The following is a 20,860-nucleotide window of genomic DNA, read 5'->3' on the forward strand; positions in this document are numbered from 1 at the left end:
ACCACCAGTGTTCATACTAACCAACAATAAAGCCCATTCCTGTTAGAAATATAGTTAATCCATACGACATGGCAGTGCAGGTGGTCCGCTCATTGGGAGGAAACCACACAGCAGAAATAACGGGTGGAGCGGCCATTGCAATGGGGCCAGCTGCACCAATTAAACACTGGCCAGCATTCACTGTCCTGCAATAATAACATAGCATGACCATCATACATGTCTAACTGTTTTATTAGTCTTTTACTTATTAACACCTAATTCAAAGACTGCGAACGGTAATGACTGGCATTTAATATTTCCTAATCTTAAATTTTCATTGGTTAAGGTATCTAGAGAATACTACATGAGCGGCTGGTAGATACTGTTTATCTTGCAAAGAGTTGTTTAAAAACGTATTCAACAAGTGAAAGAAAGTTGGATATGTTTTTAAACAATGAGTTGGTCATCACATAGGAGCAGTCTTATATCTTTCAAATGTTATCGCATGTATGTGTGTTAACACCATGTGTTGTCAAAAGTAATGAATGGTGTTCTCACCAATGGGTGTGTAAGAAATTATTTTATTTGCTCATCAACCCATCAAAAATAGTTTTTTTTAAAGACTAAAATCTCCAATCAATTATCATTGGTTAATATCATTCACCATCCAATCAGAAATAGTTTTTTTTAAAAGACTGAATCTGATATCAGTTATCACTGGTTACTTTTCAATATCAACAAAAATACTTAAAGACACATTTGATATTATTACATACAGTTTAATACACAGGAGGTTGTTGTGTAAAATTTCATTCACTTAATTAATTTCCTTGATATAACATGCACTGACTTGGAACCAAATTAGAAGAAACAGATATTAATGTTTCAACATAAACTAATTAACCACTCTGTATGATTGAAAAACCTTTCTTCAACAGTCAGTTAGAATAAAAGTAATAAGGAAAAGAAGGAAGGGAATGTTTTATTTAACGATGCACTCAACACATTTTATTTATGGTTATATGGCATCAGACATATGGTTAAGGACCACACATATATAGAGAGAAAACCCGCTGTCACCACTTCATGGGCTAGTCTTTTCGATTTTATATACACCATCCCGCAGACAGGATAGCACATACCACGGCCTTTGATATACCAGTTGTGGTGCACTGGCTGGAATGAGAAGTAGCCTGATGGGCCCACCAACGGGGATCGATCCCAGACCAACCACGCAACAAGTGAGCGCTGCAGTACCACTGAGTTACCTCTGGATCGAATAAAAGTAATAAAAACACCAATAACATGTTTTGTTTCAAATGTATTTGAAAAAAGAAGAAGAAAGAAGTGTTTTATTTAACGACACACTCAACACATTTTATTTACGGTTATATGGCGTCAGACATATGGTTAAGGACCACACAGATTTTGAGAGGAAACCCTCTGTCGCCACTACATGGGCTATTCTTCCGATTGGCAGCAAGGGATCTTTTATTTGCGCTTCCCACAGGCAGGATAGCACAAACCATGGCCTTTGTTGAACCAGTTATGGATCACTGGTCGGTGCAAGTGGTTTACACCTACCCATTGAGCCTTGCAGAGCACCCCCTCAGGGTTTGGAGTCGGTATCTGGATTAAAAATCCCATGCCTCGATTGGGATCCGAACCCAGTACCTATCAGCCTGTAGACCGATGACCTGCCACGACGCCACCGAGGTCGGTCAAATGTATTTGATTACATCAACAACAGAAGTACATGTATGGCAGCCATATATACTGATAAAATTTCACAATTTAAAACTAAATTTACACAAAATGTTAACAAAAAACAGAATAAAATAGAAATTTAGGTATCTTATACTGTTGCCAGTAACCACGTGTGTTAGCAATGGTTAGTTCAGAACTAATGTGTAAGTCTAATTTCCACTGGTGTAGACTGATAAATATGACAACTCAATTGAGCAATCATGTGTAAAAATTCCATGCACGATTTGTTAAAACAATCTTGTCACAAAGGCCTCTGAAATTGTGCAAATGATTCCCTATAACCTTTGTATGTTGGTTGTGCAAGTCTCGTTGTGTGTAACCTATTTGCTTCATATACATGTATATATATATATATATATATATATCTATATATATATATATATATATATATATATATATATATATATATATATATATATATTAAATTCAGGACATGATTTAAAAAGACTGAATGCGTCATTCAAAATTAAATGGGTTACCTGAAGTTAAAAAGCGTATTTTTGTTTGACGACTATGTCAACCATTTGGTAATTTTGACAGTCATAAATAGGAAACATGTTACATTTTTCCATTATAGTAGCAAGGGATCTTTTATATGCACCATCCCACAGACAGGATAGCACATACCATGGCCTTTGACATACAAGTTGTGGTGCACCGAGTGGAACGAGAAATAGCCCATCGGCTCATGGACAGATTGATACTGACTGTGCAACAGGCAAGCGCTTTACCACTGGGCTACATCCCATAGACAGGATAGCACATACCTGAATCTTTTTACTCATTTCAATTCTCAGAGGCATGTAACAAAAATGTCTTGTTAACTCGACTACAGGAAACAATATTATCTTGCGAACCGCCATTCTGTTTGCGTGCGGGTTATGTAAAGTTACTACCATCGTCGGGAGTCATTACTCATTCTTAAAGTTGCTTTATCAAGTATCAAAAGAAATTGCACATTAATTTAAACAAATGTATTTTTTTTTTTTAATTTAATATTATTTTATTAATTTTTTATTATTATTATTACACTGTCATCAAAATGTAAATGATAACCGTAGTACAATTAATGTTTTAAATAAAAGAAAATTAGTTACTGGTAAAACAAAATCACGCAAACTGACTTACGGTTAAGTAAGATTTATAGGATATTAAACGACTTACATTTTGTATCATATTTATGTCCTGAGTGAAATAATTTTCAATTATCACGAGCTTTAGCGAGTGGAAATAAAAATTATTTTATGAGGGACATAAACATGATACGAAATGATAGCGAGTTTAATATCCTAGTTATTACCCATAATCGATCTTAATTTATATCACTTAACTTGTTTCATTGACGTTCCTGTAATGGTGACGTAACAAAAAGTGTTACGTCCCACGTGGCATTCTTGTGGGACGTATCACTTTGATATGTACCAAGATATTTTTAACCATATGGGTAATAATTTGTAATATTGTCCCCTGCAACTCTCCCAGCACCAAACACAATCGTGGTTCTTTTGACCCACCTATAATAAAACCTGACGCCATTCCGAACATGAACATGGAGTACACGTAGGCCGTGATGGTGAGCCTTTCAGAGGGAGGAAACCACACCATGGAGAACGTTGTAGATGCTGAGAAGGGAACTACTCCACCCAGACCAATCAAGATCTGACCTGCGTTAACACACCTGGAGAAAATGGTTCAGGTCGATAGTTTTGTTCATGCACCGTTAAAAGTATAGTCGAGATTTGACCTGTGTTAACACACCTGGCGATAGTTTTGTTCATGCACCGTTAAAGTATAGTCCAGATCTGACCTGCGTTAACACACCTGGAGAAAATGGTTCAGGTCTTTGAAAACTCCGATAGTTTTGTTCATGCACCGTTAAAGTATAGTCGAGATCTGACCTGCGTTAACACACCTGGAGAAAATGGTTCAGGTCTTTGAAAACTCCGATAGTTTTGTTCATGCACCGTTAAAGTATAGTCGAGATCTGACCTGCGTTAACACACCTGGAGAAAATGGTTCAGGTCTTTGAAAACTCCGATAGTTTTGTTCATGCACCGTTAAAGTATAGTCGAGATCTGACCTGCGTTAACACACCTGGAGAAAATGGTTCAGGTCTTTGAAAACTGCGATAGTTTTGTTCATGCACCGTTAAAGTATAGTCGAGATTTGCCCTGCGTTAACACATCTGGAGAAAATGGTTCAGGTCTTTGAAAACTGCGATAGTTTTGTTCATGCACCGTTAAAGTATAGTCGAGATTTGCCCTGCGTTAACACACCTGGAGAAAATGGTTCAGGTCTTTGAAAACTCCGATAGTTTTGTTCATGCACCGTTAAAGTATAGTCGAGATCTGACCTGCGTTAACACACCTGGAGAAAATGGTTCAGGTCTTTGAAAACTCCGATAGTTTTGTTCATGCACCGTTAAAGTATAGTCGAGATCTGCCCTGCGTCAACACACCTGGAGAAAATGGTTCAGGTCTTTGAAAACTCCGATAGTTTTGTTCATACACCTTAAAGTATAGTCGAGATCTGACCTGCGTTAACACACCTGGAGAAAATGGTTCAGGTCTTTGAAAACTGCGATAGTTTTGTTCATGCACCGTTAAAGTATAGTCGAGATCTGACCTGCGTTAACACACCTGGAGAAAATGGTTCAGGTCTTTGAAAACTGCGATAGTTTTGTTCATGCACCGTTAAAGTATAGTCGAGATTTGACCTGCGTTAACACACCTGGAGAAAATGGTTCAGGTCTTTGAAAACGCCGATAGTTTTGTTCATGCACCGTTAAAGTATAGTCGAGATTTGCCCTGCGTTAACACACCTGGAGAAAATGGTTCAGGTCTTTGAAAACTCCGATAGTTTTGTTCATGCACCGTTAAAAGTATAGTCGAGATTTGACCTGTGTTAACACACCTGGCGATAGTTTTGTTCATGCACCATTAAAGTATAGTCCAGATCTGACCTGCGTTAACACACCTGGAGAAAATGGTTCAGGTCTTTGAAAACTCCGATAGTTTTGTTCATGCACCGTTAAAGTATAGTCAAGATCTGACCTGCGTTAACACACCTGGAGAAAATGGTTCAGGTCTTTGAAAACTGCGATAGTTTTGTTCATGCACCGTTAAAGTATAGTCGAGATTTGCCCTGCGTTAACACACCTGGGAGAAAATATTTCAGGTCTTTGAAAATTGCGAGAGCGATAGTTTCGTTCAGGCATGGTTCGAATAAGTATCGTTTACGTAACCCATTTTTCGTTAATGCCTTGAATTTATGACATCATTTACAATGTTCATGATGGGTTACCTAAAAAACCAAAATGGGATACCCGAATGTTTTTACACAACCCATAAATCAGGGCTTCTAGCATTGTTAAAAAACCCACTAGCCTTGGGATCAGTGATTTAAAATTTGTACTAGCCATGGTTAAAAATTCACTAGCCCTAATTTAAATAAATACCATTTCTCTACTAGTAATAATCAGATATGTCATCGAAAGAAGGAGACAGAGCTTTAAAACCTTTACATTTGGTGGGAGGGGGCAGTGGGTAGGTGGGCATGATATTCATACTTACAAAATAGACTTAAATGCAGCATTTGACATAAAATATTTCAGTAGTCATTGGGCAAGGCAATAGAAGTTATTTACTAGCCCAACATTGAATATATCACTAGCCATGGGAGTGGGGCTACCATAATCTAGAATCCCTGTCGGGCATGGCATTAGTAGTAATTTACTAGCCCAACATTGAATATATCACTAGCCATGGGAGTGGGGCTACCATAATCTAGAATCCCTGCATAAATGGATGATGCAAATGTTCAATCCTCAGAGGTCTGTATTTATGGAAGTAGTATGATTCATTGTGTTCAGCTTCTGGAGAAAATCTTTATGGAAGTGCATAGAACATTTTGGTCAGTTTGGAAGGAAGGAAGGAAATCCTTTATTTAACGACGCACTCAAAACATTTTATTTTTGGTTATATGGCATCCGACATATGGTTAAGGACCACACAAATATTGAGGGAGGAAACCCGCTGTTGCCACTTAATTCATCGCCTACTTTTTTTCAATTAGCAGCAAGAGATCTTTTATATGCACCATCCCAAAGACAGTATAGCACATACTACAGCCTTTGTTACACCAGTTGTCAAGCACTGGCTGGAACGAGAAAAAGCCCAATGGGTTAATCACACCTATAGAAAATCTTTATGGAAGTGCACAGAACATTTTGGTCAGCATGGTGTCACAATTTAGCTACACAAGTTTCAGAGATTGCAACAATTTTAAAACATTAAACAGTACCTAGTTGCTAATCAATTTTCAATTGACCAGAAATATCACTAATCAATTTTCAATTGACCAGAAATCAGAGATTGCGACACAATTTTAAAACTGATTCTTTCACCTGACTTTATTATATTATACCTGAAATAAAACCTGTTTCTTTATTATAATTTCACTACTGTGCTAACTATCCGACTTTGTTCCTGAAACAAAACCTGTTTCTTACGTGTGATAGAATTTCACCTGAATTTATACTTTATATGCCAGTTCAGTCTGGGATCAAAGACCATGGTATATGCCATCCTGTCTGTGGGATGGTGCATAAAAAATATCTTGCTACTAATGGACAAATGTAGCGGGTTTTCTCTCTAAGACTATATGCCAAAATGTTTGACATCCAATAACCGATGATTAATAAATCGATGAGTTTCATCCTGCATTTTACAAAGCAAAATTTGAAAATCTTATCTTCAGATGAATGAATGAATGAATATTTAACGACACCCTAGCACGGAAAATACATCGGCTATTGGGTGTCACACTATGGTAATGCAAACAAATAAAGTGATGATCAACATCAATATAAAAATTCAAGATTTAAATAAAAACAGTGTCAAGAACCGTGAAAAAATACTGAATTTTACTCAAAATTTCACTTGTATCTCGAAGAAAAACAAGGGGATTTATACTGTATTGGCTATTCTCAAAGAGAATGTTACACCCCTGTGAGGTTACACAACGCGCAGGGATATCTTCAGATGAGTAGATTCAAGTTAAATGCTATCAGGGTTTCTGCCAGAGGGTATGGACGGTAAAATTATGTACCCTAAACTCTTCCGAATTTATGGATATATTTTTACAATTTTCTGATAAATGATAGTAAGAGAACTGCAGTTTAAAATTCACATTAAAGTCCATGAAATGCAGTTGTCGATTTCAAAACATGAATGACGTAACATTATATTACCATTTATTATAGGACATTAATAACTTTGCACCGGTAGATACAAATAGCTGTGCATTGGTGAGACCCACCATCTTTGTATCATTGCCAGGGGGCTTATTGATTTTACTTTTATTGATATGTAAGTTTACAGTTAAATAAAGCCAACCTTGGATACAACAATGTAATAAGGACATTTACGGTTGGTTTTGTTTTTATACCATAAAATTATTTTCTGGCAGAAAGCCTGGAGATCAATCAAATTCCATGACTTTTTAAATGCATTTTCCATGATAATTTCTTCGGATTTTCAAAAATGTTTCTTCCATCATAATAATAATAATAATAATATTAGATAACATTTATTTTAAAACATGTCAATGAATATTAAATATGAATTAAAATGTTTAAATAACAAAAATCTTTCTGTGTTGTTTTAAATGGAGGAGGGGGTGGGGGGGGGGGGGGTGAGGGGAAACAAATTAGCAATCAATATTTTCTGTCTCATTCAGAACACCTCAACTAATTGTCGTTGTCCTTGTTACCTTCACAAATAAAAGTTTTGGTGAATTAATTACCTCCCTTGATAGCTTTCGTTTCTGTCGTAACATCCTGGATTGGACAAAACTGGCCAATTTCAGTGAAGCTGACGAAAGCCAGCTAAGGGAATGTACTATGCGCGAATACTATTTGCAAATGCGCGATATTACTTTACTTTTATTGTTTTTGCATCATTTCTTTTTAATCTTTTTTGTGTTTTTTTAGACAAAATGGAAAAGCGCATTTACGCATTCCGCATAGCTCTCACATCCCTGTAGTTATACCCTTACAAATAACACACGGTTTTTGAATGAGCTTCTTAGCAAATTGCTAATAACATATCTTTGCCAATGCAACTTTAAATTGCATCTGGTGATTTGGCAAATGACAGCTTAAAGGGACAGACCCTAGTTTTAACCCGTGAAAATTAACACTTAAGTTTAGTTAATCTACAAACCTGTAACACATATGGATAAAGTTACAATTGATTGAAACATCAGACTTTGAAATGGTGAAATACCCTTTGAAAATAAACTTGACTCCTTAACTGTTACTTATCAGATGCACGTGCGTTTTTAAAAATATGAGAAGTGTATTTTGTGATATTAAAAACTCCAGGATGACCAAAAACACTTCGAATGTGCGGGAATGGATAATCTGAACAATAAAATCTCAGTAAAGTATTATTTCAGTTATTAAAAACGGTTCTAAAAGTAAAAAATATGCCTTAGTGTTTAAAAACTAGGGTCCGTCCCCTTTAAACCATGACTGTTTACTTTATACACAGAACGCCTCTGAAAATTATGAGAACGATTGTTTCGTTCGTGTATCGTTCACACAAATCTAATTTAGCATAACCTATTTTCCGTTCAATGACGCACTCCACATATTTTATTTAGGGCGTCGGCATTAAATTTAGGACATTATTAACATGGACATAACGGGTTATGCAAAAAGAAAATGAGTTACCTGTATTTATTTTTGCGTAACCGATAAATGGTTTATGCAAATATTCAATAATGAGAGGCCTGCACATTAGTAACCTAGTATTCATGTAAAATATCTAAAGGTAACACAGGAAAAATCTAAATAAATGAATAATAATAACAATAGAGAAGAAAATACGCACCACGTGACTGCAGGGAGTGTTGACGATATACATCGAAGTCCGCAACCCACGGCGATCAGCAACATACTGGACAGACAAGCCCAGCGCAAACCTGTAGAGAGATAACGAAAGTACAGTTCAGTTGAGTGTTTTCTTAACATCACATTTGGGGCTGGAAAGAGCAGCCTGCAAAAAGTAGTCCACATAGTGGTTAAAATAAAAATTTACCTGCTAAAGCTACTAAAAAAATTGCAGGTCATTCTTCAAGAGATATCGGCCTCGGTGGCGTCGTGGTTAGGCCATCGGTCTACAGGCTGGTAGGTAATGGGTTCGGATCCCAGTCGAGGCATGGGATTTTTAATCCAAATACCGACTCCAAAAGCTGAGTGAGTGCTCTGCAAGGCTCAATGGGTAGGTGTAAACCACTTGCACCGACCAGTGATCCATAACTGGTTCAACAAAGGCCATGGTTTGTGCTATCCTGCCCGTGGGAAGCGCAAATAAAAGATCCCTTACTGCTAATCAGAAAGAGTAGCCCATGTAGTGGCGACATCGGGTTTCCTCTCAAAATCTATGTGGTCCTTAACCATATGTCCGACGCCATATAACCGTAAATAAAATGTGTTGAGTGCATCATTAAATAAAACATTTCTTTTTCTTCAAGAGATAGAAATAGATGTGTGCACGATTAACTCATCTGCTAAATATCGCGCGCTAATTTTTCTTCAAGAGATCCGATTACCTTCTGCTAATTATCTCGCTATCTTATCTCGTATCTTAGAGGTGCTAATTTTTCTTCAAGAGATAGAAATAGATGTGTGCACGATTACCTCATCTGCTAATTATCTCGCACTATCTTATCTCGTATCTTAGAGGTGCTAATTTTTCGAGATAGAAATAGATGTGTGCACGATTCATCTCGCACTATCTCGTATCTTAGAGGTGCTAATTTTTCTTCAAGAGATAGAAATAGATGTGTGCACGATTAACTCATCTGCTAATTATCTCGCACTCCGATCGCCATATAACCGTAAATAAAATGTAGAAATGATGCACGATTAACTCATCTGCTAATTATCTCGCACTATCTTATCTCGTATCTTAGAGGTGCTAATTTTTCTTCAAGAGATAGAAATAGATGTGTGCACGATTAACTCATCTGCTAATTATCTCGCACTATCTTATCTCGTATCTTAGAGGTGCTAATTTTTCTTCAAGAGATAGAAATAGATGTGTGCACGATTAACTCATCTGCTAATTATCTCGCACTATCTTATCTCGTATCTTAGAGGTGCGCACGATTATCATCTGCTATTATCTCGCACTATCTTATCTCGTATCTTAGAGGTGCTAATTTTTCTTCAAGAGATAGAAATAGATGTGTGCACGATTAACTCATCTGCTAATTATCTCGCACTATCTTATCTCGTATCTTAGAGGTGCTAATTTTTCTTCAAGAGATAGAAATAGATGTGTGCACGATTAACTCATCTGCTAATTATCTCGCACTATCTTATCTCGTATCTTAGAGGTGCTAATTTTTCTTCAAGAGATAGAAATAGATGTGTGCACGATTAACTCATCTGCTAATTATCTCGCACTATCTTATCTCGTATCTTAGATCTATCTCGTATCTTAGAGGTGCTAATTTTTCTTCAAGAGATAGAAATAGATGTGTGCACGATTAACTTATCTCGTATCTGCTAATTATCTCGCACTATCTTATCTCGTATCTTAGAGGTGCTAATTTTTCTTCAAGAGATAGAAATAGATGTGTGCACGATTAACTCATCTGCTAATTATCTCGCACTATCTTATCTCGTATCTTAGAGGTGCTAATTTTTCTTCAAGAGATAGAAATAGATGTGTGCACGATTAACTCATCTGCTAATTATCTCGCACTATCTTATCTCGTATCTTAGAGGTGCTAATTTTTCTTCAAGAGATAGAAATAGATGTGTGCACGATTAACTCATCTGCTAATTATCTCGCACTATCTTATCTCGTATCTTAGAGGTGCTAATTTTTCTTCAAGAGATAGAAATAGATGTGTGCACGATTAACTCATCTGCTAATTATCTCGCACTATCTTATCTCGTATCTTAGAGGTGCTAATTTTTCTTCAAGAGATAGAAATAGATGTGTGCACGATTAACTCATCTGCTAATTATCTCGCACTATCTTATCTCGTATCTTAGAGGTGCTAATTTTTCTTCAAGAGATAGAAATAGATGTGTGCACGATTAACTCATCTGCTAATTATCTCGCACTATCTTATCTCGTATCTTAGAGGTGCTAATTTTTCTTCAAGAGATAGAAATAGATGTGTGCACGATTAACTCATCTGCTAATTATCTCGCACTATCTTATCTCGTATCTTAGAGGTGCTAATTTTTCTTCAAGAGATTAGATGTGTGCACGATTAACTCATCTGCTAATTATCTCGCACTATCTTATCTCGTAAGAGGTGCTAATTTTTCTTCAAGAGATAGAAATAGATGTGTGCCGATGCTAATTATCTCGCACTTTTATCTCGCTGTACTTCAAGAGATAAAATGTTGTGCACGAACTCATCTGCTAATTATCTCGCACTATCTTAATCTTAGAGGTGCTAATTTTTCTTCTACGATTAAACTTAATTATCACTATCTTAATCTTAGAGGTAATTTTTCTTCATTTGTGTGCTTAACTCATCTGTTTAGAATATCATCTTAGTGTCTGTATATTGTGCACGATGTAATTATCTCGTTTTATCTCGTATCTTAGAGGTCTAATCTTCAAGAGATAGAAATTGTGTAAGAATTATCTCGCCCAATCTTAGTGGATTTTGTCTTCAAATAATTTTATCTCGTACTTAGAGGTACTTACGCTGGAAAAATTACTGTTGTATAATAATTAAAGGGACATTCCTGAGTTTGCTGTACTGTAAAATACTAATCAGGAAAACTACATATTAAATATGAAATATCAGTGTCTGTATTTAACCTATATCAGTGGATTTTGTCTTCAAATAATTTTGTACATACGAAAAAACAATATATCAGGAAATAAGATGAAATTTAACCTAGTACAAATATTAGAATGATCAGAAACATGTTTAATATACAGCCACTAATATTTTATGCAAAAAAATATATTTGATATGTAATTACAATTGTTAAAAAGTCTTTGTTAGTTGATAACATCTCAAAAAGTGCAGAAAACTCAGGAATGTCCCTTTAAAGGGACACACCCTAGTTACAGTTATTTGTTAACCATTACGGCGTTGTTTTTCGCTATTAAACCCCATTTTTCACAAATAAAATTGCACTTTACTTACATTTTATTATTTAGAATACACATTTCCATTCACCTGAAGTGCTTTTTGGTAATCCTGATGTTTGTAAAACCACGAAATGCATTTTTTTCTCTTTTTTTCACAAGACGTGCTATCGAGAAAAAAATGTTAAGCAAGTGAGGTCCAATCTATTTTTAGAGGGAATCTTCCTGTGTAAACGCCACAGATGTTGGTATACCACTGACCGTTATCATTTTGGTTCGGTTTGTTTTCTCGTGCACGGTTCACGCAATCACCATCCGATTTGTTGTTGTTCATTTGTGAGATTTTTCTTCACAATTCGTGAACATTTTCAGTAACAATAAAATTCAGACAAGTAAGTGTCTCAATACAAAACGTTACAAACCCTTAAAACCAATAATTTTGCTAAGTCTTACGATATCTGGAGAGGGGATACAACCAGGACAGAACAGTTGGAACATGTCCAGGAGAGGTGAAAAGAATGCACCCCAAGTCTGTGCGCACTCTGTGAAATTTGTCGTGACGTAGGCATTGTTGTGCTTCGAGCAACATCTACCGGTGACATCAGAATACTAACTTTCAAAATTATTTCAAGCAATTGGGACATGGCGATTCCCATGGTATTTATCGATATAAAACCTGCTTTTTCACTACATTTGATAAAAACGTGATCTAAGCGTGTTACAGGTTTGTAGATTAACCAAATTATAATTTATTTTCGCTGGATGGAACTAGGGTGTGCGGCTTTAAGTAATTGTCGCCATTATATTGTATGTATATATAGGAGAGGGCAAACTTGTGCCCAGACCTTTCGTTGTTTATGCAATTAAATATGTTTTCAATCAAACAGTCGGGACAAGTGGAAATTATTAACTGTGTTATTATATTACATAGGGTACTAGCCAAAGCTTCTGTATCAAATATTAGCCGAGATGTAGCCCAGTGGTAAAGCACTCGCCTGATGTGCAGTCAGTCTGGGAGTGATCCCTGTAGGTGGGCCCATTGGGCTATTTCTTGTTCCGACCAATGCAATATGACAAGGCTGTGGTATGTGCTAGACCATAAATTAATATTACCAAATGTTTGACATCCAATTGCCGATGATTAATAAATCTATGTGCTCATTAGTAGCAAGGGATCTTTTATATGCACCATCCCATGGACAGGATAGCACATACCATGGCATTTGATGTATCAGTTGTGGTGCACTGGCTAGAGCAAGAAATAGCCCAATCAGCTGAATAGATCCACTGAGGTGGTTCGATCCTGCGATGCAAGCACCTCAAGCACTCAACAGACGGGGATCGATCCCAGACCAACCGCGTATCAAGTGAGCACTTTACAACTGGGCTATGTCGAAAACCTTACGCAGTGAAGGAAAGAAATGTTTTATTTAACGACGCACTCAACACATTTTATTTATGGTTATATGGCGTCAGCAGATACTGAGAGAGGAAACCCGCTGTCGCCACTTCATGGGCTACTCCTTTCGATAAGCAGCAAGGGATCTTTTATATATATCATCCCACATACCATGGCCTTCAATGAACAAAAAATAGCCCCACCAATGGGGATTGATCCCACACCAACCGTGCGCACTACCACTGGGCTATGTCCCGAACCACCCCACCCCCGACCCCGATACATGCATATTATTCAAACCTGTGCTGTGTTCAATGGCGATGAATCAGAACAAAGACCAACAAACCCGTTTTAGTGAAAATCTTATGGTGTTATGTGTGTATGTTGCACAGACGTTACATGAAACATCACGTGATAAAATAAAACCATATCATTGGCTATTGGCTGATAACAAGCTAGGGCATTGTCCAAACGAAATACGATATTCTCAACAGAATATCATAACCTAGAAAACTTAAATAAAATACATATACAGTAAATATTAAAATAAACTAATTACAAATATTTACTCCCCCGTTAAAAAGACACAACTCACCCTTGGTTTCTATCATCCAGGAGAAGAAACCAGCACTGATCAGGTAGGAGATGGGTCCCCAGTCTGTGAGCAGCGATATATCGGACGACCCCCAGCCAAACACATCATAGGCCGACGTGGAAATGGGTCCCCACGTGTTCCACACGCCCCCCTGCGTCCCGGCGAACAGGGAGTACACGAGGAGGATGTACCAGCGACGTCGGTACACTTTGATGTCCATGTCACTCTCGATGACGACCTCGGGTGTCGCACCCAGGGTCGAGGAACCCGCGGGAGGGCGATCGACCGAGGAGTAGACCGGATTGATTTCATCATGTTTTGGTTGTAACAGCGGCGTCTTTTGTTCATCCATGGCGGTGAGATGGGAGGGCAAGAACAGCTCTGAAAAATGTAAAAAAATAAAAAATAAAATCCCTTCGGGAATTTGACTACCATGCAGGGCTAGCTCTGACACTTGCCAATTGCAAATTTTGAAAATAGTTGGCGTATTTTATTTTAATTTGGCAAAATAATTTCATGTAAAAATTGTAATATTTTTAGAAAGTTAACTGGCGATTTCTGCAATTATCGAAGATTAATAGAAAATGTGGCTAAACAGTTTGTTTTTCTTTCTTCAATGTTTAATGACACCACCAGAGCACATTGATTTATTAATCATCAGCAGTATTGGCAAATTTCAGGTCTTGACCAGGTCATAAAATCTGGTAACCTTGAGTAAAAATTGGTTGCCCCATAATTTTAATAAATTTTTAAAATATTGCTAACACTCATTCTGGCTACTGAATTACTTCAAAATTAAAGTTTGTTTTGTTTAATGACACCACTTGAGTACACCGATTAATTAATCATCAGCTACTGGATGTCAAACACTCAATAATTCTGACTCGTAGTCATCAGAGGAAACCCGCTCATTTTTCTAATGCAGCATGGGATCTTTTATATATGCACTGTCTTTACAGACAGGAAAACACATACCAGGCACGGCCTTTGTCCAGTTGTGGTGCACTGGTTGGAACGAGAAAAAACCCAATCAGATGAATAGATACACCCAGGTGGTTCGATCCTGCAATGCATGCACCTCAAGCGAGCACTCAACAGACTGAGCTAAATCTCGCTCCTGAAATACTTCAAATCCTTTTATTAGTTTACTGTGTAAAAAACAATGCTACCACCGAAAAATATACTCTTTATTTCAGTCAATCATACTGCCCAATCCACACAAAGTGGGTCAGGAGAGCGAGATGTTGACCAGTGGTAAAGTGTTCGCTTGATGTGTGGTTGTCTGGGATCGATCCCCGTCAGTGGGCCCATTGGGCTATTTCTCACTCCAGCCAGTGCACCATGACTGGTATATCAAAGGCCGTGGTATATGCTATCCTGTCTGTGGGATGGTGCATATAAAAGATCCCTTGCGGCTAATCAAAAAGAATAGCCCATAAAGTGGAGACAGCGAGGTTTCCTCTCAATATATGTGTGGTCTTTAACCATATGTCTGATGCCATATAACCATAAATAAAATGTGTTGAGTGCGTCGTTAAATAAAACATCTGGTAGCTCAAGTGAGAAATCAGTAGCCAAAACATCCAGGGCTACCACTAAGATCGAGCCTGGATTGGATATAACATTTGGTACTTTTGTCATATCGCAGTGCAATGCTAAAAGACTTGCAAAGAGGATGCTGTTGTCTAGCTGAGTCGAAGAGACCTTTGTGAATTAGGCTCCAGCTACCTTTCTATTAATATCAAGGGATCTATTATATGTACCATCCCACAGACAGGATATAGCACATACCACTGCCTTCAAATGATACATACCAGGCGCGGTGCACAAATGGCCAAAATGGGTACACTAACGAGGATCGATCCTAATCAGACTGTCCATCAGACAATTGCTTTACCATTGTTCTAGGTCTCCCCACCCCTGTTATTGATTTTAAGTCTGACAGTTCAAATTTACCTTTTGATTACAATGTCAGTGATGGACTCTGGGAAAGTGTTCGAACCGTACCCCTCTATATCAGTCTCTAAGACTAACCCTAAGCCCAAACACTAACCATTGAAAGGGGGTACGGGTCGAACTCATGCCTAATATTAATACAGGTTACTGAGGTATATTTACTCTAAATGTCAGCCCGAGTATTCTGTTGTTTGCAGACTAGACATACATTTGGGTGGGTATGATTGTTCATGGTAGGCACCAATTCTGTTTTTTCGCTATAGATATTGAGTTATCTCTGGCTGAGAGAGCGATCGTAACTGTCCAAATGTAGCAAAGAATCTTTTATATGCACCATCCCACATAACACGACCATTGATATACCAGTCGTGGTGCACTGGCTGGAACGAGAAATAACCCAACGTGCCCACCAACGGGGATTGATCTTATACTGACCGCGCAGTCCCGTCCCTGCATCTTAAAAGTGAATGTGATCATGCCACAATCAAATTTAAAAAATCACTGTCAAAGGAAGTGGGGTGGGGGCATGTGCCGCCCAATTTTCAGATATTTTGCTTTATAATTGTGTAAAAGTGTGTAAATATAAAAGTGTGCCGACCCTCCCCCCTTTTTGAAACCTTCCTATGCCACTGAAAATGTTGTTTTGCACCAGATTTGTTAATATTTAAAACAAATTTTTTAAACTGAAGGAATACGAGCTGTTATATACTATAAGCACTTCAGTTCTGATTAATTTAATGATTAAAACTCGTGACGACAAGTCAAGTGTCAGTGAAAATTATTTGACTGGCGGGTCATAAAAACTCATTTATCATTGTCTATTAGCTATATTATATATACAAGTTAATAAACAACAAACATCGTTACAGCTGTTGCTGGTCCTTGTCAAGTAAATTACATGTTGCCACTAACTGGTACGTCGTCACTTCAACATCAAACAAACCCTCACCACACAACGTTCAAAAATCTCACTCAGAAAGCTTTTGTATCACGTGAGAAAACTAAGTCTCGATTTCCTTGTTCCCGTTTCCTGTCCGAAAACCTCTGATGACGGAGAATTCCGAAATGAGCCGAAGTATTGCGAACGATGTGTACCATGTGGGAAATTTTAGAGCTGTCAGTGTCAACCTTGCCGAAGGAAGGAAGGATGGAAATGTTTTTATTTGCCAACGCACTCAACACATTTTATTTACGGTTATATGGCGTCAGACATATGGTTAAGGACCACACAGAGGAAACCCGCTGTCTCCACTTTATGGGCTACTCTTTCCGATTAGCAGCAAGGGATCTTTTATATGCATCATCCCACAGACAGGATAGCACATACCACGGCCTTTGATATACCAGTCGTGGTGCACTGGCTGGAGCGAGAAATAGCCCAATGGGCCCACTGACGGGGATCGATCCTAATCCGACCGCGCATCGAGCGAGGGCTGTACCACTGGGCTACGTCCCGCCCCCTTCTGCTAAGGAGTCTGAAAATTAGAAGCCCCCTAAATCTGAACGACAAAACCGTATTGTGATATCAAAATTGTATCTCTACACAAACGATTGCTCCCATGATCCCCTATCAGATGATCGTCCTTAGGAGGACCACCACTCCCCTAGGAGATCCGTAACAGGATGTTTCATCCCTCTAGCGCCGCCTGTAGAAGGACTGCCACTCCCCTAGGAGATCCGTAACAGCTAGGATGTTTCATTCATCTACACCGCCTGTAGAAGGACTGCCACTACATAGGAGATTCGTAAAAGGACGTTTCATTCATCTAGCACCGTCTGTAGCAGAACTGCCACTCACCTGGAAGATCCGTAAAAGGATGTTTCATTCATCTAAGACCGCCTGACGGAGGACTGCCACTACAAAGATGAAACTGTGTACAAGGTCAAAAATAAGATATTGAAAGAAAGAAATGTTTTAACGACGCACTCAACACATTTTATTTACGGTTATATGGCGTCAGACATATGGTTAAGGACCACACAGATATTGAGAGAGGAAACCCGCTGTCGCCACTTCATGGGCTACTCTTTTTGATTACCAGCAAGGGATCTTTTATATGCACCATCCCACAGCCAGGATAGTCCATACCACAGCCTTTGTTACACCAGTTGTAAAACACTGGCTGAAACGAGAAATAGCCCAATGGGTCCACCGACGGGGATCGATCCTGGACCGACCGCGCATCATGCGAACGCTTTACCACTGGGCTACGTCCCGCCCCCAAATACGATAACGCACCAGACACCGTTTTAGTTAGTGATGCGTCATATCGTGAAATGGCCTCTGGGTGTCTACCATAAACATGTCTGAAGGCTTCCAGGAGTCCTTGTCTGTTATAACCCTGATCAAACAACTTCCTTACCAGAACGACATCGGTCTTTAAAATCAGCATATAATGAGCATGCCTTGTTAAAGGGACATACCCCAGTTTTTAAAAACTATGGCATATTTTTCACTATTAGAGCCGTTTATGATAACCGAAATCAAACATGACTTATATTCTATTGTTTAGATTATCCATTTTCGTACAACCGAAGTATTTCTGGTCATCCTGGTGTTTCTAATACCACATAATGCATTTTTTAATATTTTTAAAAACGCACGTGCGTCTGAGAAGTAATGATTATTGAATCGCGTTTTAGTCTATTTTTAAGGGTATTTCAACGTAACAGACTATTGTATCCAAATTTGTTACAGGTTTGTAAATTAACCAAACTTGGTGTCTATTGTTATGAGTTGAAACTAGGATTTAGGTGAAAAATATGCCTTTAGTGTTGAAAAACTAGGGTCTGTCCCTTTAAGGTATCTCAGAAGTTGCGAAACATAGACACAAAAAGCTGGAGCAGAAGGCATATATTGCTCGACATTGGTTTTTTTCGTACGTGCGAAATTATTTGACTAAAAAATCCAGTTTGGGCTTCTTACAAATATTAAGACGACCAGAAACACATTGAATATACAGACACTGATATTCTAAACAAGAAGATATATTTAACATGTAAGTTTAAGTGTAGAAATAGTCGGAAACATCTTACAAAGCAGCAAACTCAGGAATGTCCCTTTAAGTTTGTCGTGAGGGGATTCTTGTGTACAACAATCCGCGTCGGTGAGCCCAATTTGGCTATTTCTCGTTCCAGCCAGTGCTCCACAACTAATGTAACAAAGGCTGTGGTATGTACTGTCCTGTCTGTGGAATGGTGCATATAAAAGATCCCTTGCTACTAATCGGAAATAGTAGCCCATGGAGTGGCGACAGCGGGTTTCCTCTCTCAGTATCTGTGTGGTCCTTAACCATATGTCTGACGCCATATAACCGTAAATAAAATGTGTTGAGTGCGTCGTTAAATAAAACATTTCCTTCCTTCCTGGTTGTCACGGGGATCCTATAATACCCGTAACTGAATGAAACCGATTGTCCAAAATATCTCTCCTAACTGTATATCTATTAGATCTCTCTGTAACGGGCGGTTATACCCGCTGGCTCGTCTAGGTATGATCAGAGATAAGATCTTATATAAAGTATATATAATATAGCACGTTTAGTTCACTAGAAAACACAACAAAAACACAATACACTTTGGAATCTGTATTAACCTACGCTGACAAATGTACTGCCGCAGTAGTTAATTAACAACAACAAATAATAACAACCCAGAACTGATCACTTAATTAGTTAATCTCCAGGTGTCTAGTTTACACAATATGCTAATCACTTCACCGTGACACAACACCCACACGTGTGATAATTGAGAAACGCTTCCAGGGGAACTTCATTAATAAAGGAATTACAACTCTATTCCTAACTGGTTAATTTTTAATTAACCCTTAACTACTCATTCAATAACCTTGTAATACAGAGTTAATACTGGTACCTATCACAATAAAGACAATAACCTACAGTTTACCTAGGTCCTCTAGGATGACTGGATAAGCTTTATATATATATATATATATCAGAACGGTGAGCCTACAGTATACTGCGTCAGATGACCGGCAGCACCGTCTAAATAATATTGGTATAATACAGTATTAAAATATTTAAAGTCACATCAATCACATCAAGGTTATACACAGAGCAGAAATAAAATTATTTACCAGTCCGGACGGACAGCGATCCCCTGGAGCCTTCTATGTTTCTTCCTGATATCTCTAAAACCCTAGCTATATATCATAAAAGCCGAATATCGCCTGGTGGTACATCGCGGCACCGAATCCCTACAAGTGCTATTTCCACAACGACCAAGCGGTATTTTTTTCTCTCAGATGGTCAGACTTAATGTCGCCAGTTCGCTAGAGATTCCATGGTCGCGCGGAGGTATTACGTAACTACTGGCCACATGGCCTCCGCACCTGGGCTGGGTGTGTATTAGAAACTGCACACGGCCGTCGCGCAGAGATATCACGTAACCAAGCTGCACATGGCCCTTTAAAACAATTAACATCGCCACAGGCGAAAACAAAAATTAAGAGCATGTCCCGTCACACTGGTGTACGGTGTTTAAAAGTCGAATGTTTTAACACTAGTGAACGTTAGGGCCTTCAGGAGTCCAAGATATTGGACTCAAGAGTACTCGAGGGTCAAACTCGACCCGGACCCGAGTATCCGACAATAACACTAGATGAGAATGAGACTAAGGGACGGTCCATAAATATCAATGGTGTTCACAATCCTAACAATGTTAATACCCTAGTGAACGTTTTGATCTGAACTGCGACTGAATAATGTCAAGTAAATATTTGGGGTTCTTGAGTATCCACATATCATTAATACCACTTGTCTCGAAAACGTTTTGGCAATACATGTATATTGAATGTCCATTCTTAATAGTGTTTGAGACAAAGAATTGGTGGTTGATTGATTGATTGATTGATTGAATGTTTGTTTAACGACACCCCAGCACAAAAATACATATCGGCTATTGGGTGTCACAAATGGTAAGTATATGAACATATTATTTATATATAGTTATGTAAAACCACAGTGTAAGGAGCTGTGGCGGGAAAGTATAATACAATATATAAAATCG

At 38.2% G+C, this 20,860-nt stretch overlaps 1 protein-coding gene across 4 annotated transcripts in view; it reads right to left on the minus strand.

Annotated features, from left to right (window-relative positions):
- The window catches only part of LOC121384965 (solute carrier family 49 member 4 homolog), a 41,563-nt gene extending 24,750 nt beyond the window's left edge, over positions 1-16,813 (minus strand). The window contains exons 1-4 of one of the 4 annotated variants that reach the window (XM_041515458.1): positions 16,692-16,813; positions 13,877-14,257; positions 8,643-8,733; positions 22-185 (exon numbers count right to left, since the gene is read on the minus strand). In XM_041515458.1, the coding sequence (XP_041371392.1) occupies positions 22-185; positions 8,643-8,733; positions 13,877-14,228 (607 nt within the window). In that variant the 5' untranslated portion in view covers positions 14,229-14,257; positions 16,692-16,813. Of the gene's footprint in view, positions 1-21; positions 186-3,260; positions 3,425-8,642; positions 8,734-13,876; positions 14,258-16,691 lie in introns of all 4 variants that reach the window. The other 3 variants (XM_041515460.1, XM_041515461.1, XM_041515459.1) reach the window with 3 other exon arrangements.
- Positions 16,814-20,860: the final 4,047 nt, after the last annotated feature.

This window comes from Gigantopelta aegis, chromosome 11 (genome assembly GCF_016097555.1).
Source record: "Gigantopelta aegis isolate Gae_Host chromosome 11, Gae_host_genome, whole genome shotgun sequence".
Lineage (NCBI taxonomy): Eukaryota > Metazoa > Mollusca > Gastropoda > Neomphalida > Peltospiridae > Gigantopelta > Gigantopelta aegis.